We start from the raw sequence: 22,438 nt of genomic DNA on the forward strand, positions 1-22,438 counted from the left end.
TGACCGAGGGAGGTGGAGGGGCTGCTCCATCCACCTGCTTGAGTGTTCAGGAGCTAGGGGAAAGAATTCCAGGGAAATGAAGGTCCTGGTAGGCATCTTAGAGTGGCAATAACTCCTGGTGTTGTATCATTGTATTCCCTTGAGAACATCCTCTGATCACAATTTGTGAGTGATTACAGTCCCCACGGCTGCAACTTCCTTTTTTCTTTGGCTGTGTAACTCACTTCAGAGAATGAGGCAGGTATCACTCTGAGGACACAGGACTGGGCTGCGTGAAGAAGGAGACGGCAGGTTCAAGTCCTCTGGGAACTGGGGACTTCTGTGGAAGCAGCCTGAGATGTCTGGGGCAGGGAGAAGTCTACTTCACTGGGGAGTAAGGTGAAGGAGGTTGGACTCTTAGAGAACCAGGGCAGCTAGAGTAGAGACGCAGAGACCAAAAGCCTGAGACTGCCGTGCCCGCTGTCTGCCCTCTGCCCTGATCCACACCCAGTCCAAGGAGACGGTCTTGCACAAGGATGTTATGACTCGCTGTGTTCTCTGAAGGCCTGCCAGCCCAGACAGACAGATCTACTCCCATGGAGGCGGATGTTTCCTGGAGCTCTCCTGGAGGGCGGAGCACCAAGAGCTTGTTCCCACCTGCCTTTAGCCTCAGGGTCCAGCTCAGGATAGGCGCTAGGCCCTCTGCAAACATGCTGGCAGTGAGTGACTGGGCAGTGAAGAGAGATCTCCGTTCTCCCCTTTGGATGGTAGACTGACTAGTTCCCAGTTTAGGGGGCATAGTGTGAAGGGGCAAAGACTCAGAGACTGAGTGCTTTCCCTGTGTCCTGTCTGTCCGTGGCAGCCCTGTGGATTTCTTGGCTGGGGACCGATCCTGGATAGTGCCCACTGCTGTCTTTGTGGTACTCTTCAGCAATCTGTGCCTGTTGCTCCCTGATGAGGACCCACTGCCTTTCCTGAGACTCAAGGCAGCATCCAGCCCAGGTATCTATGCAGGGAATTCTGGGGCTGGCCTGATGGGAAAAGGCAGGGTGTGGTCCTGGTTTGTTAAGGTTGGCTGGGGGGAGGTGATAGCAACAGGAACATCTGTCAGTAGGGGGTACTCTGGCCGCAGAGTGACCTCTTTAGATCAACAGTCTCTTCAAAGGGTGGAAACATTAATAGCTCTAGTTTACAGTAGAGAGAACTAAGGGTCAGAGAAGAAAGCAGTGATAAAACAGTACTTAGTTTGCCGAGTACTTACTCAGGTACCGTGCTAAAACACGTGATTCTTTCCTTTTCACAGACGGGGAGACAGAGACTTCAAGAGGTAATTTGGCTAAGATCATAGCCTTTGCTCCAACCCAGGCAAAGTGAGCTCTTACCCACTGAAGAACCTGAGGGGCTTAGAAGATAGACAGGAGAGATGCTTCAGGTCCAGGCCCTCTGCCTTTCTCTCCATTAGTGGCTGTCATTTGTTTCACTGTCTAGGGCCCTGGAAGCTACTGGCCCTGCTCTACTACCCAGTCCTTTACTACCCTCTGGCTGCTTGTGCCACGGCAGAACACCGAGCTGCGTACTTATTGGGTTCTGTGCTATCCTGGGCTCACTTTGGAGTTCAGGTCTGGCAGAGAGCCGAGTGTCCTCAGGACCCCAAGGTAACCCCCATTCACAGTAGCCTAAGGCAATGGGTGCACCTGTTTGGTTCTTCTCGCCTCTTTCCACACACTGGGCTTCCCTGCTTCCCTCCATTATTCTCAGGCTCTCATGCCCTTCAACCCACATCTGTGCCAAGCTTGGCTGCTCTGGGGCTGAGGCCTGGGGTAGCGACCTGGGCCCATCCCCAGCAGCTGTCAGCCTAGGAGGGCAGAGTGAAGATAAGGAAGCCTATAGCATCCCTCTCTGGTTTCTGAGCCCTCCTTTGGGCAGGGAGAATAGACAGAGGCAAGTGCTGAGTGAGGAAATAGCCTCAGAGGTCAAAAGAAGAATTCTAGAACCCCAGAACAGCTTTGCTGGCTACTGGCTGAGACTACAAAGCCCCTCAATCCAGACCCACAGAACAGTGGTGCCTCGGCTTTCTAGCCAGACAACCCAACATCCCAGCTTCACAGTGTCATTCACTTTCCAGTCACCCTTCACTTCTTCAGTCCCCACTTTCTTCATTCAACATTTTCAGGTGTGAAATATACAAAATAAAAAATCCCTGACCTTCTAGGAGCTGCCCTTCCAGAAGAGACACAATACACAAGCAAGGTGATGTTACCTAGTACTAAGTGCTCAGAGAAGAGTCACTTGTCTGAGACTCAGTTTCCCAGCCTATACATGGTGTTGGCAGCACCAGTGTCTCCAGGAAAGTGAAGAGTAGTATTTTTTTTTTAAATTCCAGGCATCATGGATCTCATCTGTAATCCCAGCTCTTAGGAAGCTGAGGCAAGAGGATCACTAGCTTGAGGCCAACTTGGGCTACATATCGAGAGCTTGTCTAAAAATAGCAAACAAAGATCCCAAACATAAAAAACTAAGAAGCTTTTTTGCTAAGGGACTTGGGTATTGTTCACCATGTAGAGCTTGGCACACATTAAGTTCTCAAGAAAAACACACTGAATTGAAAATCAAATAAATGAACATGGAAGGGGCTGACCCAGCGAGGTCTCACGTGGGTGTTGGGGCATGTACTAGACAAATGTACCAGACAAAATTAGGTCTTTGTCTGTTTTTAAATTTTATTTAACTTTTTAAATGTATATGAGTGTTTTATTTACAAGTATGGACACATGTGTATGTACCACATGCTTACAGTGTTCATGATGGCCAGAAGAGGGCACCAGATCCTCAGAACCAGAGCAGCAGATGGTTGTGAACTGCCAAGTGGGTTCTTGGAACCAAATCCGAGTCCCCTGGAAGATCAGCTGAGCCATCTCTCCAGCCCCCTTTTGGTCTAGTGTGTCCTAACATGCTGGGAGCACAGACATTGAGAAATTGGGTGTCTGGTTTCAGGCGTCACTGAAGTCCATGGGAGTATAGGAAGGAAGGGGTTGTGCCACCTTCTTTAGGTCTCTGTTTAAGCCTTTAGGACACAAGATGGGGAGGTAACCCAGTCTAGAGGTCCTAGAACTAGAAGGCTTACCATGGCCTGTGTTGGGTGGGAAGGGACATGGACCCTGGGAAGAAGGCAGATGGTAGGTCTGATTGAGTGTCTCTCTATCTAGATCTATAAGTACTACTCCTTGCTGGCCTCCTTGCCTCTGCTTCTGGGCCTGGGGTTTCTGAGCCTCTGGTACCCAGTGCAGCTGGTGCTGAGTGTCCGTCACCGGATGGAAGCAGGATCTCAGGTAAGCGGGCTCCCAAGTAAAGTGTGTACCAGCACTGTCCTGACACCTGCCTGCTTATGTCTGTGTCCCCTGTGTTTTAAAATTGCATCTCCCCCCCTGTGTGTGTGTGTGTGTGTGTGTGTGTGTGTGTGAGAGAGAGAGAGAGAGAGAGAGAGAGAGAGAGAGAGTACCAGAGTCAAAGGACAACTTTTGTGAGTTCTCTTCTTCCACCATGTGGATTCTGGGGATCAAACTCAGTTGTTAGTTTGGCAAGCTGTTTTACTCTCTGCCATCCCCAGAAAAAAATTCAGAATAACTGTTTTGTACTGTCCTCTATCTCTGTCCCCAGGCAGAGGCTGGTCTGGGCCAGGTTCTTGAAGGTCCCCAGGGACCCCAGGGCACTGGACTGTGTGCAGAGTGGGGACTCAGCAAAGCAGAACTGAACCCATAGATTCATAGCTCTGTCATTGAAACCCTGGAGGGTACCGTTGGAGCACTGAGCTATCAAGAGTCCTGTGATGCTGCAGAGATCTGCAGATGCTGGGCTGACTCAGGAAGCTCGTTCTGACCTGATCTGAACTATTGATGATATCAGATGCAAGGCAGGGGGTGACCGTGGAAGGGGCTTCCTGGAGGGGGCATCAGTGAGAGTCTGAGGGACAGGGAGGAGCAGGAGTGGGAGGGGGTCAGGCAGAGGAAGGAGCTAGATGAAGGGTGGGTTGGACTTTCCAGACCCACCTGTGCCAGGACAGACCACAGCATGTAAGAGAACCTCCGCCAGGCTAAGGTTTTATCTGTTGGTAGAATGCCTGCCTAGCACGCATGAGGCTCTGGGTTTGATCCTGAGCACCAAGTAAACTGGGCATGGTGGCTCCCAGAACTTGGGGGACAGAGGCAGGAGAACCAGAAGTTCAGACTAGGGTATAAGTGTACCTTGGCCAGGCAGTAGTGGTGCACGCCTTTAACCCCACTTCTCTGGAGGCAGAGGCAGGCAGATCTCTGAGTTTGAGGCCAGCCTGGTCTACAGAGTGAGCTTCTAGACAGCCATGACACACAGAGGAATTCTGTCTTGAAAAACAAACAAGCAAAAAAAAAAAAAAAAAAAAAAGAGCAAAACAAAACAAAAACCCCAAACCAACAAACAACACACACACACACACACACACACACGCAGAGAGAGAGAGAGAGAGGTTGTCTTTATAAAAAGAAAAGAAGGTGTTGTGAATTGTTTGGAGGGATAGATGCAAGACACCATTCTTGAAAGACACTAAAAACTAATCAAGAAGCTCCTAAGCCCCTCCCCTGTGTCAGGTGCTGGCTGGCATTTGTGACCAGAATTTACTGACTAAGACCTCCTGCAGGTAGTGCCCTGAGAGGATACCACAGCAAGCCTAGACAGTGATGCCTTGAGTTTGTAGCCATAGGAATGTAGATGAAGAGGTCATGAGACCTAGGCAGTGGGAAGGCCCAGTTTACTTGGTGCTCAGGATCAAACCCAGAAGGGATAAAGCACAGGCTGGGGAGCAAGGGCAAAGAGATGGGGAACAATCCAGCAGTAATCTCCACCTGGCTGAGTATCTTTGGGCACAAGCATGGACTTAAACAACACAGCTTCCCCCACCCCCACTTCCACTGCCCCCAGCTGACCTAGAGCAGGTAGCCAAGGAGCAGGACCTCCCAGGGTGGCATTCTCCTGGGTGCATGCTGCTTGGGTTACGGATTGGCAGAGGGGCCTTGGTAAGCCTTGAGCTGGAGCCGAGGAGAAATGAGGGGAGAGGAAGCTCTTGTCAGGATGCTCCTGCCTTTTAGGTTCCAGATATGTTATCCACACGTAGCAAGACCCCAAGTGCTCACCACTTTTGCCTTCCTGATGTTTATATTCTCTCTGTGAAGCCTGGGGTCTCCCAGGGGTCACAGTGGCCTGGGTACATGTACTCCCACCACCTCCCAGGCTTTCCTCTGCCCACCTCCATGCCGTGGCTAGCCCTTCCTCCAAGGGAGAGTTAAACCCTTCTTGGACATTTGTCAGAAAGATTTAAGCCACAAGGGACCCACTCCTACCCTGGGTCCTCAGGTTGCCATGGCAACAGGTAACCATTGCTTGTATTCTCCCACTGATCCAAGCAGAGGTTCACCCCACCTTCCCCATGGGTCTCTGCCTCTGTGTAGGCAGCTTAAGACCTGGAATGTGGCTTAGGTAAATCCCATTCCCTTGTGATCTCCTTAGAGTAAGTAGTAGCAGGAGGGGAACTAGGGTATGTGCCCTAGTCTAGCACCATCTTGTGTCCTGAGCAGAAGTGAGCCCATGGGGTCCAGGCTTCCCTTGGCCCCAGTCCTGGTCAGAAAGCCGAGATATGACTAAGAGGGGATCTTGGGAAAAACTTCCCAGCGTTTCAGGCTCTGTGATAGAATATCTGTGGAGAATGTAGCTTTCTGGGGTATGGCTTGTCCCCATAGGTCATAGGTCAGCCTCCCCTGACTCTACCACCACTGTCCTAATCAGGAGGCATTACAGAAACCACATGGTGTCTGTTCATCCATTCAGTATCCTTGGCCAGGGACTTGGGGGCAGCTGATGGCAGATCTCAATCTTTCCAACACTTGTCCACACAGGGGCTGCAGACCAGCTACTCCGAGAAGTATCTGAGAACCCTCCTCTGCCCAAAGAAGCTGGACAGCCGGTAAGGTCTGGGCAGACCTCAGCAGGCAGGAAGATGACGTTCTGGGAGTCATGTGTGGGAGGATGGGACCGGGTGAAGGCTGTGGAGGAGGTTCCTGGTAGTGGCATGGTCTGGAAAGATGAAGAGTGATCCAACTTGGATGTGGCCTTGGAGCAGAGGGCTTCCTCTGAGCTCCACCTACCTGGATGTGTCTGCAGCTCCCACCCCATCTCCAAGCATAGCCTCCTGTCTTGGGCCTGGGCCCGCTCCCAACATTCCATCTACACTCCACAGCCAGGTACGTGGCTCAGTGCAAGTCCAGGATTAGGCTGAGCCTTTTTGCTCAGAGAAACTGGTGGGAAGGGTCAGCCAATTCCTCAAATGTAGGCACAGCTGCCAGTCCTGGTCAGGGGATATACTGGCCTGGCCTGAAAGGGATGAGGCAAGAGTCTGGGTCACACTGTTCTCTTCATGTCTTCTTCTGGTGACTGGAGGATTCCGCCTGCCCTTGAAGCTGGTGATCTCAGCCACTCTGACAGGAACAGCCACTTATCAGGTATGTCCTGAAGTGTGTAGTGCCCTTTGTCGCTGAACCCCGGACCTCAGCCCCCAAACCTGAGACAGCTCAGGCCTCAATCAGATCCCCAGGTGTGCCCCCTCATCCAATCAGCTGCTCTGAGTCTCCTGAAAACACTAGCCTATTCTTGTGGGAGGGATACCAGCCCTCAGCAGGTTCATATGACGATTCACAAATTTCAAAGTCAACAAAAATAGGAATTTAAATTGTACCTCTACTGTTTACCTCTTGAGTGACCTTGGCCAAGTTTCTCCACCTTCCTGAACCTATTAGCTCATCTATAAAAGAGAAGAAATAAAGCCACTTTTCTATGCTGGGAAGATTTTGTGAGTTGTCATGTTGAATATATCACCACCCCCTTTAGCATAACTCTTAAAAACAAATAAACTACCAGGGACTAGGGCTGTATCTTAGTTGGTACAGTGCCTGCCTACAAGTATGAAGCTCTGGGTTTATCCCTAGCATCACAGAAACACATGCCTGTTATCCCAGCCGAGGTAGAGGCAGGAGGTTCAGAAGTCCAAGATCTTCCCCAGCTACGAAGTTAGTTTGAGGCTGGCTTGGACTAGAGGAGATCCTGTCTCAAAGCACAAACAAATAAGCAACAAAATAAAAACTCCTGAAATGATGTAGGTCTGGTTTCTCTCCATTTTACAAATGGGAAATTCGGACACAAAGAACCAGACTCAGCCAACTTTCTACAGCTAGAATCTCAGGGCAGCCAAAATTTGACTCCAGGTCTGTCAAACTTTAATGCTTATTTGTTTTCTTTGCTATGGAAAAGTTTGAAATCTCTCTCACACACTCGTTCGCGTGCGCGCGCACCTGTGTGTGTGTGTGTGTGTGTGTGTGTGTGTGTGTCCAGTATTATTCCTTAGTTGCCATCTACCTTGCATTTTGAGACAGGATCTCTCACTGGCGCTTGTCAAGTAGGCTAACTGGCTGGTTAGCGAGCACCAGGGATCTGCCTGTCTCTGCCTCCACAGTGCTGGGATTATGAGCAGGAGCCACCGAGCCTAACTTTTTGTATGGGTTCTGGGAAACCAAATTCAGCTTCATGCTATTCAGGTTCACACTAATCGAATCCAGTAAAGTGACTGGTGCTCTTTACTGACTGAAATATCACCCTAGCCCAAAGTTGGAAATGTTTGTATTTTGAATCTTAGATAGACAAGTAGAGGTAAATCAATAGGGATAGCTATATGGAGGCCTATCCTCAGCCTCCTGGGCTAAGGTCATACATTCATGTCGCATTCTATTTGAAGGCACAAGGACCCAGGCTCAGGGTGGTTGGGGCATGTGGATGCAGCCTGCTACAGTCTCCCCTGGTAGACTAGGAAACACTTTTCCAGGGTGATGGGGCCTGCTATGCACACAGCTGCCCCCCACCCCGAACCTCATAGCAGGGCTCTTCCAGGTGGCCCTGCTGCTGCTGGTGAGTGTAGTGCCTACTGTGCAGAAGGTAAGGGAGGGGATCACCACAGATGTCTCCTACCTGCTGGCTGGCTTTGGGATCGTGCTCTCCGAGGACCGGCAGGAGGTGGTACAGCTGGTGAAGCATCACTTATGGGCTGTGGAAGGTGAGCTTGCCTAGTGTCCCTAAAGGCGGTAGTGGGGATGGGAGACAGGCTACTGGACCTGGTGATGGCTTGCCATGAACACACAGGATGCCTTTGGCCACGCCCCTTTCTACTCCTCATCTCAAAATGGGGTGGTTGGCACTTCCACATCTCACAGGGCATGACATGATGCTTATCAACCTTTGTGACATCTATGTCACAGCTCCAGTGTCTTTGACCAACTGTCTAGATATAGTGACAGAGAAGCCCATGGTCGTGTGACTTCAGGGTGGGGAGGGAGAAGGCGTGTGTGTGGGATGGGGGCTAGGATTTATTAGCATCCTCTTGGCACAGGAAGCACCTGGCAGAGTACTCACTTTCTCCTCCCAATCCTTGTCTACCTAGACAGACTCTCCCTCTCCCTGCCTCCCATGAGATGAGCTTCAAGCCAGGGGACAACACAAGCTGTCCCTTCAGTGGACTGATACACCCTACCTACCCCTACTCTCTCCCAGAAGCTTTGTGGGGGACACATGGAGAGGGGCCAGACTTTGGTTGTTCAGTCAGACACAGTAGATAGAATGTAGGTCTCCTGAAGCCCAAGTTAGTGCTCCCTTCCACCCTGTCTGTCATAAAGCCTGATAGTCATGATTCATGGGACCTGTCTCATCGGTCCACTTGAGTGTCCCTTGCTGAATGAGCATTCTGGCTTTGGGGGAACAGCACGCAATGGTTAGAGCTTAGGCTACCAACATTGCAGATGGTGGTGTAGCTGTTTGACATATTTCCTGACACCATCCCAGGGCATGCTGGTAGTGTATGGCAGAGAACGGGGAGCATACAGGGGCATGAGCTGTTAATCCCTCCTTGAACAATTCCTGTGAGAGACCTTGTGAGCCTGCTGTGAGGGTCTGGAGTAAGGCTGGTTGGCATCCATGACATCCTTACACATGTGTTCAGAGCTCTCTGTCCTCCATTACATACTTACACATGTGTTCAGAGCTCTCTGTCCTCCATTACATTCTTACACATGTGTTCAGAGCTCTCTAGCCACCATTACAGAGACTACGGACCTGACCTCAGTGTCTGTGTGTGGTGAGGGGTGCGGGAGAGAAAGCTGAGAAGGGCCCCGCCTAGAAGAGATAGGTAATAGTTGCCACCTCCTTCACTATGGTAGGTGCAGGGCATGACCCTCTGTGGTCTGAACAAAACCACTACCAGAAGTGCAGATGGGTTTATAGCCAGGGTCCTTATGGGAGGTGGGCCACAGCAGCACGGCCATCAGTGAAACTTGTGATTGTCACAAGGCCCTCTTGAGGGACAGCTACATCTGCAGATAGAGGGGAGCTGCAGGCAGATGCCAGGTAGGAATCTCCCATTGCTGGGGTCATAGCAACGTAAGCAACAAAACCAAGGCAAAGGCCAGGTCTGTGGCTCCTCCGTGCCCTTTTTCTTTCTTGTTCTTGAGCAGGATGGGGCTGTAGAGGGTGTCAGCCCATGCTGAACCTAAGAACCTGAGATGGGGCTTAGTGGTTTCTCCTTAGAGTGAGGGATAAGGGTCAGAGGCTGTGGGAAATCCTCCAGCCCGTCCTCCCCACTCTCTCTCTCATCCAGCATGTTATATCTCGGCTCTGGTCTTGTCCTGCTCATTAACCTTCCTGCTCCTGATCCGTTCCCTGGGAACTCACAGGTCAGTGACAAGCCATGACACTCTAGTACAGAGGTATGGCAGGGGTCCAAGTCCTGAGGACTTGAGGGAGGGAGAAGCCTCTGTAGTCCAGGCTGCCACAGGTACCCCTGCCCCTTTGTATGTGGTGGGAGGAGAAGGTGGGTCTTGCCTGCCCGAGGGGCATGTATGGCTGTCCTGGAGATCTGTGAGTGGTACAGAACACAACACATTGCCAGGATTGCCAGGCAGTTTGCCTGTGAGAAGGTGACCTGGCAAAGAAGAATCCAATTCCAGTGGTCAAAGGGGCAGGACAAAGGGTACCAAAGGCAGGAGTGACTGCATGAGTAAGAGCAGAGAAGCGGAAGCCAGAGGGTGAGCAGGCACCCCTGAAGGTGGGGGGCATTGAGGAGGTTGTCCCAAGGAATGAGCGATGCAGAGAACTGGTCCCTACTCTGAGCACTCAATAGGCCTCAGCGCTCCTACTCAGGGACTTGGACCACAGAGCTGGCCCTACTTGCCCTGGCGTTTGAGGCCCTCTGCCTTGCCTGCCTCTCTGGTCACCCAGCTGGATTCCAATTCCATCATTTCCAGTGAAGGTTCGGGTTGTGTCTCTATCTGGGGTCTCCTAAGACTACACAGACTTTCCTCTGGAGGACCATTCCCAGACTGTTAACCTCCAGGCTCCTGCAGCCCTAAGGTTCCCTGCTGATGACCAGATGCTCACCCTGGGCTAGCTACCACTTAGAGGTACTGTGTTGTCCTCTGAGGTCACTGTTCTCAATCCAGGGCCAACCTTCAAGCACTGCACCGAGGGGCTGCCCTGGACCTAGGTCCCCCTCTTCAGAGTACTCACCCCTCTCGCCAAGCCATAGTCTGCTGGATGCACTTCAGCGCCTATCAGACAGCCTTCAGCTGCCTCGGTGAGCCCCCTTGTCATGTTCCTAGAGTTGGGACCTGGTGGGAGGGATGGATACTTGGCAAGGATTTTACTGGGCTGGGCAAAGAAAGAGCAGTAGGAGGAATGTACTTGCTCCCCTTGCTCTCAGGAAACTTGCTCTAGATGGCAGTGCAGGAGCCCCCAGAAAAGGGAGCCCTTCACATGAAGGTATCCCTGGGTAATTGTGGGCAGAATGGACCTGGGTCTGGATGTGGCATATTCAAGGTGGCATATGGCTGCTTCTGTAAGGGAAAGTTGTTCGTAATGGGCTGCCTCAAGGTGAAGAGTTCCTTGTTCCCGGGGAGTGCAAGCAAGGTTCCATGGACATGTGAAGGCTGCATAGCAGTGTTGCCTGAGACAGTCCGGTCAGATGAGCCTCAAGGAGTTTTCTAGACCATGTCTCAAGTTCTCCCCTTAGACAACACAGTGTGCAACACACTTGAACTGTGAGGGACTTGACCTCTCCTGCAGATCCGAAGGCCAGACCTGGCCTTGAGATCTCCCACTCTCCCCCAGGGGAGGAGAGAAGGGGATGCAAGATGGAGGAAAGAGTAGAACAAAAAGTTGTGTTCTCATCTTGGTCAACCTTAGACATCCCAAGCCTCTCTGTATACATCATCCCAGGTGACTTTGTGGCCTGATGGCTTCCACAGCCACACTCAGTCCCTACAGGTACTAAGCTCTGATTCAGAGGTACACACATGCTCATTTAAAAGGTAATTTGTGCTCCAAACTCAGGCTCAAGTTGGGGGAAATACCATGGATTCTGAGGCAACTGGAGTCTTACAACAACCCTCCAAGGCAGGAACTATTACCCCTATTTTATAGAACAAAAATCCAGGGCTCAGGCAGTGTCATAGAATGGAAGAAGCCACAGAAGCCTCCTAGAGTGCAGGGGTAAGCTGGCTCCCACAGGACCTCCTGTCTGTCCCCTTGTCCCTTCTGCCCCCTGCAGGGCTCCTGGTACAGCAGGTCATCTTCTTCCTGGGGACCACCATCCTGGCCTTCCTGGTGTTTGTACCTTTGCTCCATGGCAGAAACCTCCTGCTCCTGCGATCCCTGGAATCCACATGGTGAGTGAGGCAAAGATCAGGGGCTCTGGGACTTTCCATAGAGTCCTCTAACAGCATCCCTTTCCTCATCCTGCCCACATACAGGCCCTTCTGGCTGACTTTGGCCTTGGCTGTAACCCTGCAGAACATAGCAGCCCACTGGGTCTTCCTGGAGACTCACCATGGTTACCCAGAACTGACCAACAAGTAAGATGGCCCCCGAGTTTGTGGTTCTCTCGGGTCCCAGGCTCTTCTCTCTTTCTGTAGATTTTACCTCCTTAAATTCCTCTTTCTGGGGCTAGAGAGATGATTCAGTGGTTAAGAGCACTGACTTTTCTTCCAAAAGACCCAAGTTCAATTCCCAACACCTACAGGGCAGCTCACAACTGCTCTAACTCCAGTTCCAGGGGACCAGCACCCTCACACAGACATACATGCACACAAAACACCAATGCACTTGGAATAAAAATAAAGTAAAAAAAAGTTAATGCCTCTTTCCTGTCTTTCACAGAGTCAGTCTTCTCCCAGAAGATTTTGGGGGTGCTAAGAACCCACAGCCTTGCAAACCCAGGGTCTAGGGCATAGTAGACACATTCTGCCACTGAGCTGTCAGCCAAGTTCTGCCAGGAGCCTTTCTTACTTTGAGGACCATTGATGTACTCTTCACCACAAACTCCTCCTCACTTGGGAGCAAGGGTGTGGGAGAGTATCAGAGGAGGAAGGTGGGAACACATACAGACACAGGTGGAGGGCTGAGGGATGGCTCAGTTGGTAATGTGCTTGCCATGCTAGTTGATCCTCAGCCCCCACATAATGGTGGCACACGCCTGGAGGATCCCTGGGGTTTGCTGGCCGACTTAGTCTTGCCAAATCAGTGAGCTCCGTATTGAGTGAGAGATCCTGTCTCAAAAACCAAGGGAGAGAATGATAGAGGGAGACACCTGCCAGTAAACGTTGGTTCCCCTGGGAGGTAAAAAAGTAATGTCTCCAGTAAATGTCAGTCATTGGATAACAACAGTGCCTGAAGTTTGGGGCTGCCATCCTGGTCTGGCATAGGACTGGGTACGGGGAGGCCTGCCTCAGCCTTTCTCCTCCCTACCCCCAGGCGCATGCTCGGCGTAGCCACTTTTCTTCTCTTCCCTGTCAACATGCTGGTGGGAGCTGTAGTGGCCATCTGGCGAGTGATTCTTTTTTCCTTGTACAACACTGTTCACCTTGGCCAGATGGACCTCAGCCTGCTGCCACCAAGAGCTGCCTCCTTGGATCCAGGTAAGGTCACTAGCAGGATCTGGGGACTGAGCTGTCCAGATAGTTGCCCTACCCTGACCTCTGAGCTGATCTGTGTATGTATGCTTCTGTATGCATGTGTAGCAGGTGTGTGAGCATTGCCAAGGCTCTGTGGTGTAAGACCATGTGTGTGTGTGTGTGTGTGTGTGTGTGTGTGTGTGTGTGTGTGTGCACTGCCAGGGCTCCACAGGTGTATGGAGTGAGTGTGCTGAGAAATGACAGAGCTTCTTGGTGCAGGACAAGCCTGTGCAGCAGGGTGGGTGTGGTGTATTCTAACAAGGGTGCCAGTGCCTGTGTGCAGTGTGTGTGTGCCGTGCTTGGTTGGATGCTAGTGTGTACACATCTCCCTGGATGCCTCTTGCTGTTTCTGGGTACCTCTAGTCTGCCTCAGCATTCTGTCCCCAACCAATTCTAGGCTATCACACATACCGAAACTTCCTGAGGATCGAGGCCAGCCAGTCACACCCAGCAGTCATAGCCTTCTGCACCCTGCTCCTTCATGCACCAAGTCCACAGTCCCGGCCCCCACTGGCCCCCCAGGACAGCCTCAGACAAGCAGAGGAAGAAGAAGGTACTTCTTCACCTGGGTTGGGGATGCAGACTCCCAGTTTCTCAGGGAGGAGTCGCAGGAGGCCTCTCCAAAATAGTGAGCAGCAGGAAGTCTCCCATCCTCTGTCCTTGAGCTTCCTGTTGTCAGCCTCCTGCCTGGGTCTCAGGGTAATTTTTTCTTTAATATGGACTTGCACACACATGTACCTTATGTGTGCACAGAGACTAGAATGGATGTCCTGACACTCCTCCAAGGCTTCCTCCTGGAAAGAGACAACACCTCCTTTTCTGCCCAGGAGGTCTATGCTAGAGGATACTATGCCTCCAACCCCACCTTATGCTGTCTAGCCTGACAGCTTCTAGTTCGTCACAGACCTCATCTCCTCTCTCCTCTTCCACCAGCAGAGTAGCATGCTTCTGCAGCCCAGCCTTCTGCCATTCCCAGGCTAGTGGCTGGAACCCTGGCTGTGCCTGGAGGTTTCAGACCCCTCTCGGGTCTGGGGCCTGTGGAAGCTTGGCTGGAACTCACACACTCTCTCTCTCTCTCCTTACGTCTTCCTCCTTTCCTCTCCCTCAGGGATGCAGTTGTTACAGACCAAGGACCTGCTAGCCAAGGGAGCAGGACCCAAAGGCAGCCAGAGTAGGGCCCGCTGGGGTTTGGCCTACACACTGCTACACAATCCAAGCCTGCAGGCCTTGCGGAAGGCAGCCCTAAGCGCCAAGGCCAATGGCACCCAGCCTTGAGGGTGAGGAAAACCACGCCACCCTGCTGTGTGTGCTGAGGCACATTCCTGTCTACCATCCTCCCTCCCATCCATGTCAGCATTCCCCCTCCCCCAGCGGCAGCTCTGCCAGCCAGCAGATCCCTGTGGGATCAGGAGACTGGAGTCACTGTGTCTACACCACCAGCCTCAAGAGGACTTTGGTCTGTGCTTGTCCACCAGGCTACCAGCTAGGGATCTAGAGAAAACAGCTGGTGGGTCTTGAAACTGGCAGAACAGGGGTGGCCACATTTAGGCCTCTCCTCCCCACACTGGCTCTGCCCTCAGCCTGCCTGCTGGGCCTCACTCAGGCCCCTCATGCTCCTTGGTGAGGATGAAAGGTCTGGATATCTCCCATCCCAGCTGGCCCCACTCTCCACCCTGAAGGTGGAGTCTGTGTGGGCTTCTTCTCAGCCCCAGCTTCTCCTTCCTCTTTCTTCCTACCACTCTTTCCAGTGCAGCCAAGTCAGACTCCAAGAGGCCCCACTGAGCTGCCCACTCCAAGAGCTACATATTTTTGTAGTTTTAATGCCATTAGTTGTCATGAAAGAAGTTAGTGTGTTCCTAGTAATAAATGTGCCCTGAGGAACATTCCTCCTCCTGGGGAAGGGCTCTCAGGAGAGCCACCTACACTGTCAGTAAATCTAATCTGAAGTTGATTTGGGGGAGTAGGGGGACACTTGGGGTGCTGGGATGGACTCCAGGTGAGGATAGAGAAAACTGCCTGTTTTATGTGATGATGGCTGGGGATCCTACGATGCCATTCCTGGGCTTCCAGGTTTTAAAGGATGGGCAGGATCTGTGGAGAAGAGGCTGCGTGCAGGAATGACAGAGATCCTAAAGAATAAAGAAAGGAACAGAGGGGAGAAAGATGTCATTCAGAGCAGGGAAGGCTAAAGGCAAGGGCAGGGATGCAGGCAGCAGCAGAGATACAGACACACTGGGGTCTTAGAGGAGATGGAAGATGTATGAATCAGAGAGACGCTTTAGATGTGGTTCACCATGTCTCCCCACCCTGTTTGAGCCAGGGACTCTCAAAATCATGTTTATTCCCAACTATAGATCAAGCACATACAGGGGTCACCAGAGCTACCTACTGGCCCCTCAAATCCATGACCTGGACTGCCCAGAGGCCAAAAAAAAAAGCATGTTTTAAGCCCCCCCCCAGCCTACTGAAAATGTCTTCTATGTGGGGTATCAATAACCCACACAGTCACAGGAGGATGACTCCAACACTGCTTCTGCCCTTAACAGGGAGACAATCACAACAGAATCTAACCTGGCTGGGTCACAAGACAAGGGATCAAAGGAAGGGGCCTGGTTCACACTGAAGGTGGGAGAGGATCCAAGAAAACATCTTGGAGGAGGTGATGCAGAAAACTGATTCAGCCAGAAGAAGACCAGGAAAAGGGAATACTGGGGGGGGGGGGCATGAGTATATAGAGATGAAGATGACGCAGCTTCTTCACAGGCTTTGTAAGAAACTACAGATAGGGCTGGTCCACATGGTGGCAGCCAGTTAGGGGGGTCCATGGCTGGCTGGGAATTCATGCCATACACCAAGGACAGCGGAAGCCACAAAAGAGCAACACAAAGGAGTACCCAGTTTCCTTGGAGACAACAGTTCCCATGTTGCTCTGCCTTGAGTGGTAAGTGACAGGTACTAGGTAGACCCTCAAGATGCCCAGCCTGCTCAGTGGTGAGTGGAATGGGGATGCTGGGCTCCAAGTCAGAACTGTGAAGTCCAGATGGTCAGTCAATTGGACCTTTAGGCACTGCCTTTTCTTTGTGTTTTGGGGAGATAGGATCTCATGTAGCCCAGGCTGGCCTCAAATTTGCTATTCTATAAGAATCTGGTCTTCCTGGCTTCATTTCCTGAGTGCCCACCTCCCAAGTGTCAAGATTACAGACATGCAACACTGCTCCAGGGCCACGTGCATGCCAGGCAAGCACTCCGTCAACTCAGCTACATTCCTGGCCCTCTACCCTTTCATTTCTGACACAACTGAAACCCAGAGATGTGCAGTAACTGACCCAAAGGAACACAGCATACAGGATATGGGGGGTCAGATGTGAAGACATTCTTGACCCCGGCCAGCTGTTGCCTAACAAAGCCTCAGCATGACCCACAAGTTGGAGAAGGATGAGGGTAATAGGAGGCCCTACACGTGCGCCCCAGTGTGGGGGAGCCACTGGCCAGCTGCCAAGCTCACAGCTGCTCCCTCAGACTCTTTAACCTCCTGCCTTTATTCTGCTTAGTTCAGCAGTCCTGGGGCTCTGGGAAGGGGGGCAGCCTTTCCCCTGAAAGTCACCGACCCTGTGTGCACACATCCAACCTTTAAAGGTGGGGAATAGGGAGGCACCTTTGACCCAGCACAGGCCTGGCATTCTGCAGTGTCTCTACAGGCAGAGGTATCTACAACCTCACCGCTGTGGCTAGCCTCCAACTCCCAGGCCTCCCATCGGTCAGAGGGTTTCACTCTGGGGCCATTTCCTTTTTCTAGAGGGAAAGCCCAGGTGCAGCTCTATTCCCGGTCCCTTCCTCCAAGGCTCTCTTCAGCTTCTTCCTCGTCCTCTGTCCCCTACTTCCTCATCCTTCAGTCTCATCCCTTGCTCTTTCTCATCTGACTCCAGCTCTATTCCTAACACTCTCCTTGGGTCTACAATGCAAGCTCTTGCCTGACCCCTTTCGAAACACAGAAAGCTACGCTCAGGTTCCCATCCCACCTGTCCCATGAGCTAGTTTGGAGACAGAAAATCTACGGCTTGGCTCATGTCAAGGCCCGGCGATGAGTCTGGGCTCTCCTCCCATGCCACCAGAAACACTCTGCAATATGTCCTACAAGTCCTTGTCTTGTGTTGGCACAACTCTTCCATGTGGCTGTCTCATTCTCTCAAAAGGACTTTTAGATTCCCAACAGACTTCCAGGCAGACGAAGGGGAGCATCAGAAATGCTGTTTATTTATTTATTTATTTTCTGTTAACCCAGACTGACCAGCCACTTTGGAGGGGCAGGCCACTGGTGCATACTTGGAAATAAAGGAGGGGCAAGTATCTTGAGAGGCAGGCACAGGCTGTGGGATTTGGGGTGAGAGGAGAAAGAGGTCCAGCCAGGGATGGTTTCCACATTTTACCAAGGGCATCAAGAAGACAGGGAGAGCTTTTAGGCTTCCCAGCCCTTGCCTGTAGTACTTCCTTTCCTGGTCCTGTACTGGCCACTCCAGGTTCCCTTCCAGCCCAGCCCCAGTGCCCACCTGGGTGGCGTCCCAAGCTCCTTACCTCAGAACCTAGAACTCTCAAGGTGGGCCATAGTTAGGGCATTATTGTTGCCCTGTTAGCATGCTGCCCCTGCTAGGAGCACAGACAATGCTGTTAGCAGCAATTAGCACCACAGACTACGAGTTCTGGGATATGAATCTATCCCAGTTGCTAGCTCTGAGCTGATCTACAAGTTGGAATAATGAGTGGCCTGGAAGAGCTTAGAAAGGGAGGTAGGAAAATTAAAGTCCCCAGGCCAACCTCAGGTCTCACCAACTCCAGGTCTCATGGTACTTAGAAGGAACATTGGCAGGATCAGGAGGAGTTAGGAAGGCGCTGGGGCTGCTGCAGCCAGCTGGGAAGGGTGTGGTTAGAAGCAGGCAAGGAAGACAACAAGCAAGCTTTGACCCAGAAGAAGCAGGCCTGGAAGCTGCTGCGCAGGCTTCCCTTCTGCTGCTATCGCAGCCTCTGGGGCTCCAGCACGGCTGAGGTAAATGATAACCACATTGTCTTCAGGCCCAGATGGCTGTACCTCGTTGTCAACTGTGTAGCAGCCTTTGCCCTCCACCGCTTTGCCATGAAACCTGTGGCCCAGTGCATCCTCTCCCCCCTCACCTGGAGTGGCCAATGCCACATTCACAGAGCTCTCAGCACTGCCCAGCTCATTGGTGGCCAGACAGCTATAGGTGCCCTCCTCCAGCTTGCTAAAGTCAGGGATAAGCAGACTGCCATTGGCAAAGGCCTGGAAGCGTGGCCGCCCACTGGCTGCAGGGGCACCGGGTAGGGCACGTCCGTCAGTGCCTACATTAGGACTGGCGATCTCCACTGTGCCACCCGGGGTGTGGATATGCCAGTGAAGCTGGGGGGCTGGCTGTCCATCCACGTCACAGTGGAGTGCCAGCACAAAGCCCGGCCACAGCTCTGCTCCATCCTGGCTGGGCTGGTACCTTAGTTGCACTGAGGGCGCTGAGCACGGCAGGGGTGGCAGGCGGCTCAGCGGGGTGCCCTTCAGCACATGTGGTGAAGTACAAGCAATGTTGTCCTGTTCTGGAATAGACACTGCTGTGGCCAGGGCCCATGTCTTGAACCACACAATGCCACAGGTGCAGTCAAAAGGGTTGTCATTGATCTGCAAGTGGGACAGCGCGGTGAGCGACGCAAAGGTGCCCTCGGCCAAAGTGTGCAGGCGGTTGTGATTGAGCTGCAGAGAACGTAGGGCATGCAGGCTGCGGAAGGCATCCCTAGGGATGAAGGTCAGCTCATTGCTGTCCATCTTGAGCAGCTGCAGAGTGCTGAGATTGTGCAGGTCGCTCCAGGCAAACTCAGAGATGAGGTTGTGGCTGAGGTCCAGACTCTTGAGGTGACCCAGTGGGGCCAGGGCACCAGCAGCCACCGAGCGGATCTCATTGTGTGCCAACCACAGTGACTGCAGTAGAGGCACCTCCCTGAAGGCTCTCTCCGGCAGGCCTGGCAACTTGTTGGCTGACAGGCTCAGTGTGGTCACATTGGCTGGGAAGCCTAGTGGCACAGCCTCTAGGTCACGATAGGCACAGTCTGCAATCTGGAAGCCATACTTCTCTCCACATTCACAGGACTCCGGACAAGCTTGCACCAGGTTCAGAAGAACAGCCCAGCAAAGCAGGCACAGTGCCTGCATGGTACCTCCTATGGGGAAGGGCATGCCACCCAGGTTAGCTTAAGGAGTCACAGAAAGGCCTTGTCCCTCCTCAGACCCCAGCCATTAGAAGGCCCTGCATAACCCAGACAGAATCCAACACCACCTAACCCACCACCCCCATTCCATAGGAGAAGAAACTGAGGCCCATAGGAGGGTTTGGACTTGCCAAGGTCGTGTAGGCAGGCAAGGAGAAGACAGGATGGAAGTGGACCCCAGCTTCTCCTCTGCACAAAGCTCTTTCTGCCTCGGCCTGTTCCTAGCTGACTTTATGACTTGAATCTGTTTTCCAGCCACCTCCTCCCCCAGTGCTTCACAGAACCTCCCTCTGCCCTCCCACATCCTGGCTACAGCCCCTCCCACTGGAGCCCCCCATAGGTATGTTTTGCTGCCCTGGTCCAGACAAGGCCCCTTGTGCAATGCACACACACACACACACACACACACACACACACACACACACACCCTCCACCCCTCCCACTCCGTGGCCTGTTCTGTTCAAACTACTTCATGCAGCTGCCTAAATAAACCAACCAGGACCTCTCAACTAAGGCAGGGGTGGGGATGGGGGGTGGGGGTGGGGGCAGAGGCTCATCTCAAATGCAGCTGGGAGTTCTGGGGTTGAGATTGTGCAAGCAGACGCTCTCTGGAGAAAGGGTCTGTTCCAAGTCCATCAAACCCACAGCCTGAAGTCTAGCAGACCTCCACTCCCAACTCCCTCACCCCCAGCTGTGGGGGCCCCTTCTTCCCTGACTTACCTCCAAACTGCTCTTCTGAAGTCAAGTTGAGCCCCTTCTGATGGAACCTAAGCACCAAAGGACTGGATTGCTTGAAGTCCACAAGACCAGGACTGCCAGAGCAGGACCAGGATGCTGGAGGAGGGGGCTGGCTGCTTTGTATACCCTGCTGACCAGATTGCCTGAGACAGCACTGAGCAGGGGCTGCAGGGAAGGCTCTGTGCAGCCTAGACTCTTTTCAACAAAACAAAAATGAGCTTCAGCAACAGGGGCCTTGCTTCATAAATGACACCAGAAACTGGAGGGGAAAGGGGCCAAATTTTGGGTTGTTCATATGCTCTCTCTCTCTCTCTCTCTCTCTCTCTCTCTCTCTCTCTCTCTCTCTCTCTCTCTCTGTAAGCTTCAACTTTCTTAAAGTCACAGCACCGTCTGGGCAGGACCCAAGAAAAGATGAAGCTTGAGTGGACTTTTTTTTTTTTTTTTTTTTTAAATTGGGGGAAGGGTAAGAAACTGGATATCATGGAAAGTGGGAAATTTCTAACCTCACTTCCAACAAGGAAAAAGCAGAGGCCCTTCCTCCTCTCCTGGCTGTGCTGCTGTTTGTGTGGGCAGCTGAGTGTGTGTGCTGTGGGCTTGGTGGGGGAGAGTGGGCATTGCTGTGTGTGGATGAGTTTGTATATTAGGGACATGCAGCAAGAGACACCGTGCTCATGAGAGTTTGAGGCTGAGGATGCTTTTGTGTGACTTTGTGGGACAGTGTGTTTGTATATGGATATGAATTAGTCTCCTGAGGAGTGTGTATTCTTGTGTATCTCTCTTGATGTGTGTCTTTGTGTGTGTATGTGTGTGCTGGGGTGTCTCAATGAAAAACTGTGAAGGCTAAAGTGTAGGGAACAGTCACCAGCCCCTGGGTGGGAAACCAAAATATTAGGCAGCTCTTCCTTCCTTCCTTCCTTCCTTCCTTTCTTTCTTTCTTTCTTTCTTTCTTTCTTTCTTTCTTTCTTAAGTAAATATATCCTGCAGACTGAGGTTGTTGGGCAGGGAGCTCCCAAGGCTCCAGCTCAGCCCCACACTGAGCAGGGTGTGTGTACAGGCAGGATGACAGCATGCCTGACAGAGAACAGAAATCAGCCTTGGCAGAGGTGTCACTGGCTGAGGGTCCTGGACACCCTGGCTTGCAGACAAAGAGGTTCCCTGGTCCAGGACCCAGCACTCAGAAGAATGTTGAAGGGCCTCACTTCAGGGACAGTCAGTCTCTGTGGCTCAGTGCCCACAGTGTTCAAGACCTGTCATAGATGCCAGACAGTGTAGTCAGCTTTGCCACTTCTGAGGTCTGCCATCCCACACTGAGTGAAAGGGGCCACTTCTGAGGTCTGCCATCCCACACTGAGTGAAAGGAGCCACTCCTGAGGTCTGCCATCCCACACTGAGTGAAAGGGGCAGCTGTGTCTTGTGGGGAGGGTTTAAAACCTTTCTCTCCAAACAGGAAGGACTGTGGATAGGAATGGAGCAAGGAAGAGGCTCAAGCCAAAAGAGCTGGAGTGGAACCAAATAACAAGGGAGCCAGGAACAACTTCCTAGCATGGACTGCTCTGCCTTCCACAGCACATGCCTATCCATCTCCCCCAGCAGCCCTCACCCATGCTTCCTTTTCCTGTCTGGTAACCTGACAGAGTCTGCTTGTGACTCAGCTTAACCCTCTCTCTCTGCAAGGCCAAGGGGAAATGGGTATCACTGATTGGAAGTATACAATGAATCCCACCCCAGCTCCTCACGCCCCCTCCTTATCACACACACACCCCCCCATCAGGAAGCTGTAAAGACCCCAGAATGCTGCCTGCAAACATCAAATCCGAAGCTAGGATGCTATTGTAGACTCCATTATTTATGCCGTTTTCTGTGCTGCCCTCAGCTCCTGCCTTCTCCCCCACCTTCCACAGTGTGTGCAAGAGTTTGAGGCAAGTCCTGAATTGTATGGAATGAGCAGAGGGTGAAGACCTCCATATCCAGATTCAACTAAGCAGGGGAGTCTTCGACCTCAGCGCCTGTCAGGGGCGACTTCCTGATGAGGAGGGCTTCACTAGGCTTCTCAGAACACAGCTGCTCGCACGCTCTGAACAAATCCATGCCATCAGCCCCACCTGAGGGCCCTCCAAGAGCCCACTGTCCCCAATCTATGCTACTTCTCTAAAGCCCACCCAAGGACAGATCAACCACCCTTCCTACCCTTAACCCCTCTTGCTGTGGCTGCTTCCTTCTGGCACAGATAATAGAAATCAAGTGACACAGGTTTTTAATCCCAGCACTTATGAGTCAGAGGCACATAGATCTCTGTGAGTGGAGGCCAGCATGGTGTACAGAGCCCCAGGACAGCCAGGGCTGTGTAGAGAAAGACTCTGTCTCAAAAACGCAAGCAAGCAAGCAAACAG

The 22,438-nt window shown here is 52.2% G+C and overlaps 2 protein-coding genes across 5 annotated transcripts in view; one reads left to right on the forward strand and one right to left on the reverse strand.

The window, feature by feature from the left end:
- Positions 1-14,981, forward strand: part of Stra6 (signaling receptor and transporter of retinol STRA6) — a 76,225-nt gene extending 61,244 nt beyond the window's left edge. For all 4 annotated transcript variants that reach the window (XM_051197588.1, XM_051197590.1, XM_051197587.1 and 1 more), the window contains exons 5-18: positions 842-981; positions 1,468-1,634; positions 3,186-3,308; positions 5,901-5,968; positions 6,166-6,245; positions 6,442-6,503; positions 7,942-8,104; positions 9,698-9,773; positions 10,539-10,672; positions 11,645-11,762; positions 11,847-11,948; positions 12,847-13,010; positions 13,444-13,599; positions 14,155-14,981. In XM_051197588.1, coding sequence (XP_051053545.1) covers positions 842-981; positions 1,468-1,634; positions 3,186-3,308; positions 5,901-5,968; positions 6,166-6,245; positions 6,442-6,503; positions 7,942-8,104; positions 9,698-9,773; positions 10,539-10,672; positions 11,645-11,762; positions 11,847-11,948; positions 12,847-13,010; positions 13,444-13,599; positions 14,155-14,321 — 1,720 coding nt within the window. In that variant the 3' untranslated portion in view covers positions 14,322-14,981. The remainder of the gene's footprint in view (positions 1-841; positions 982-1,467; positions 1,635-3,185; positions 3,309-5,900; positions 5,969-6,165; positions 6,246-6,441; positions 6,504-7,941; positions 8,105-9,697; positions 9,774-10,538; positions 10,673-11,644; positions 11,763-11,846; positions 11,949-12,846; positions 13,011-13,443; positions 13,600-14,154) is intronic.
- A 2,313-nt stretch (positions 14,982-17,294) lies between these two features.
- Positions 17,295-19,700, reverse strand: Islr (immunoglobulin superfamily containing leucine rich repeat). Its single transcript, XM_051197593.1, has 2 exons — positions 19,442-19,700; positions 17,295-19,262 (listed from the first exon to the last, which is right to left on the reverse strand). The coding sequence occupies exon 2, from the start codon at positions 19,252-19,254 to the stop codon at positions 17,968-17,970; it is 1,287 nt and encodes a 428-aa protein (XP_051053550.1). The 5' UTR covers positions 19,255-19,262; positions 19,442-19,700; the 3' UTR covers positions 17,295-17,967.
- Between the last annotated feature and the right edge of the window lie 2,738 nt (positions 19,701-22,438).

Source organism: Phodopus roborovskii, unplaced genomic scaffold, assembly GCF_943737965.1.
Source record: "Phodopus roborovskii unplaced genomic scaffold, PHOROB, whole genome shotgun sequence".
Classification (NCBI taxonomy): Eukaryota; Metazoa; Chordata; class Mammalia; order Rodentia; family Cricetidae; genus Phodopus; species Phodopus roborovskii.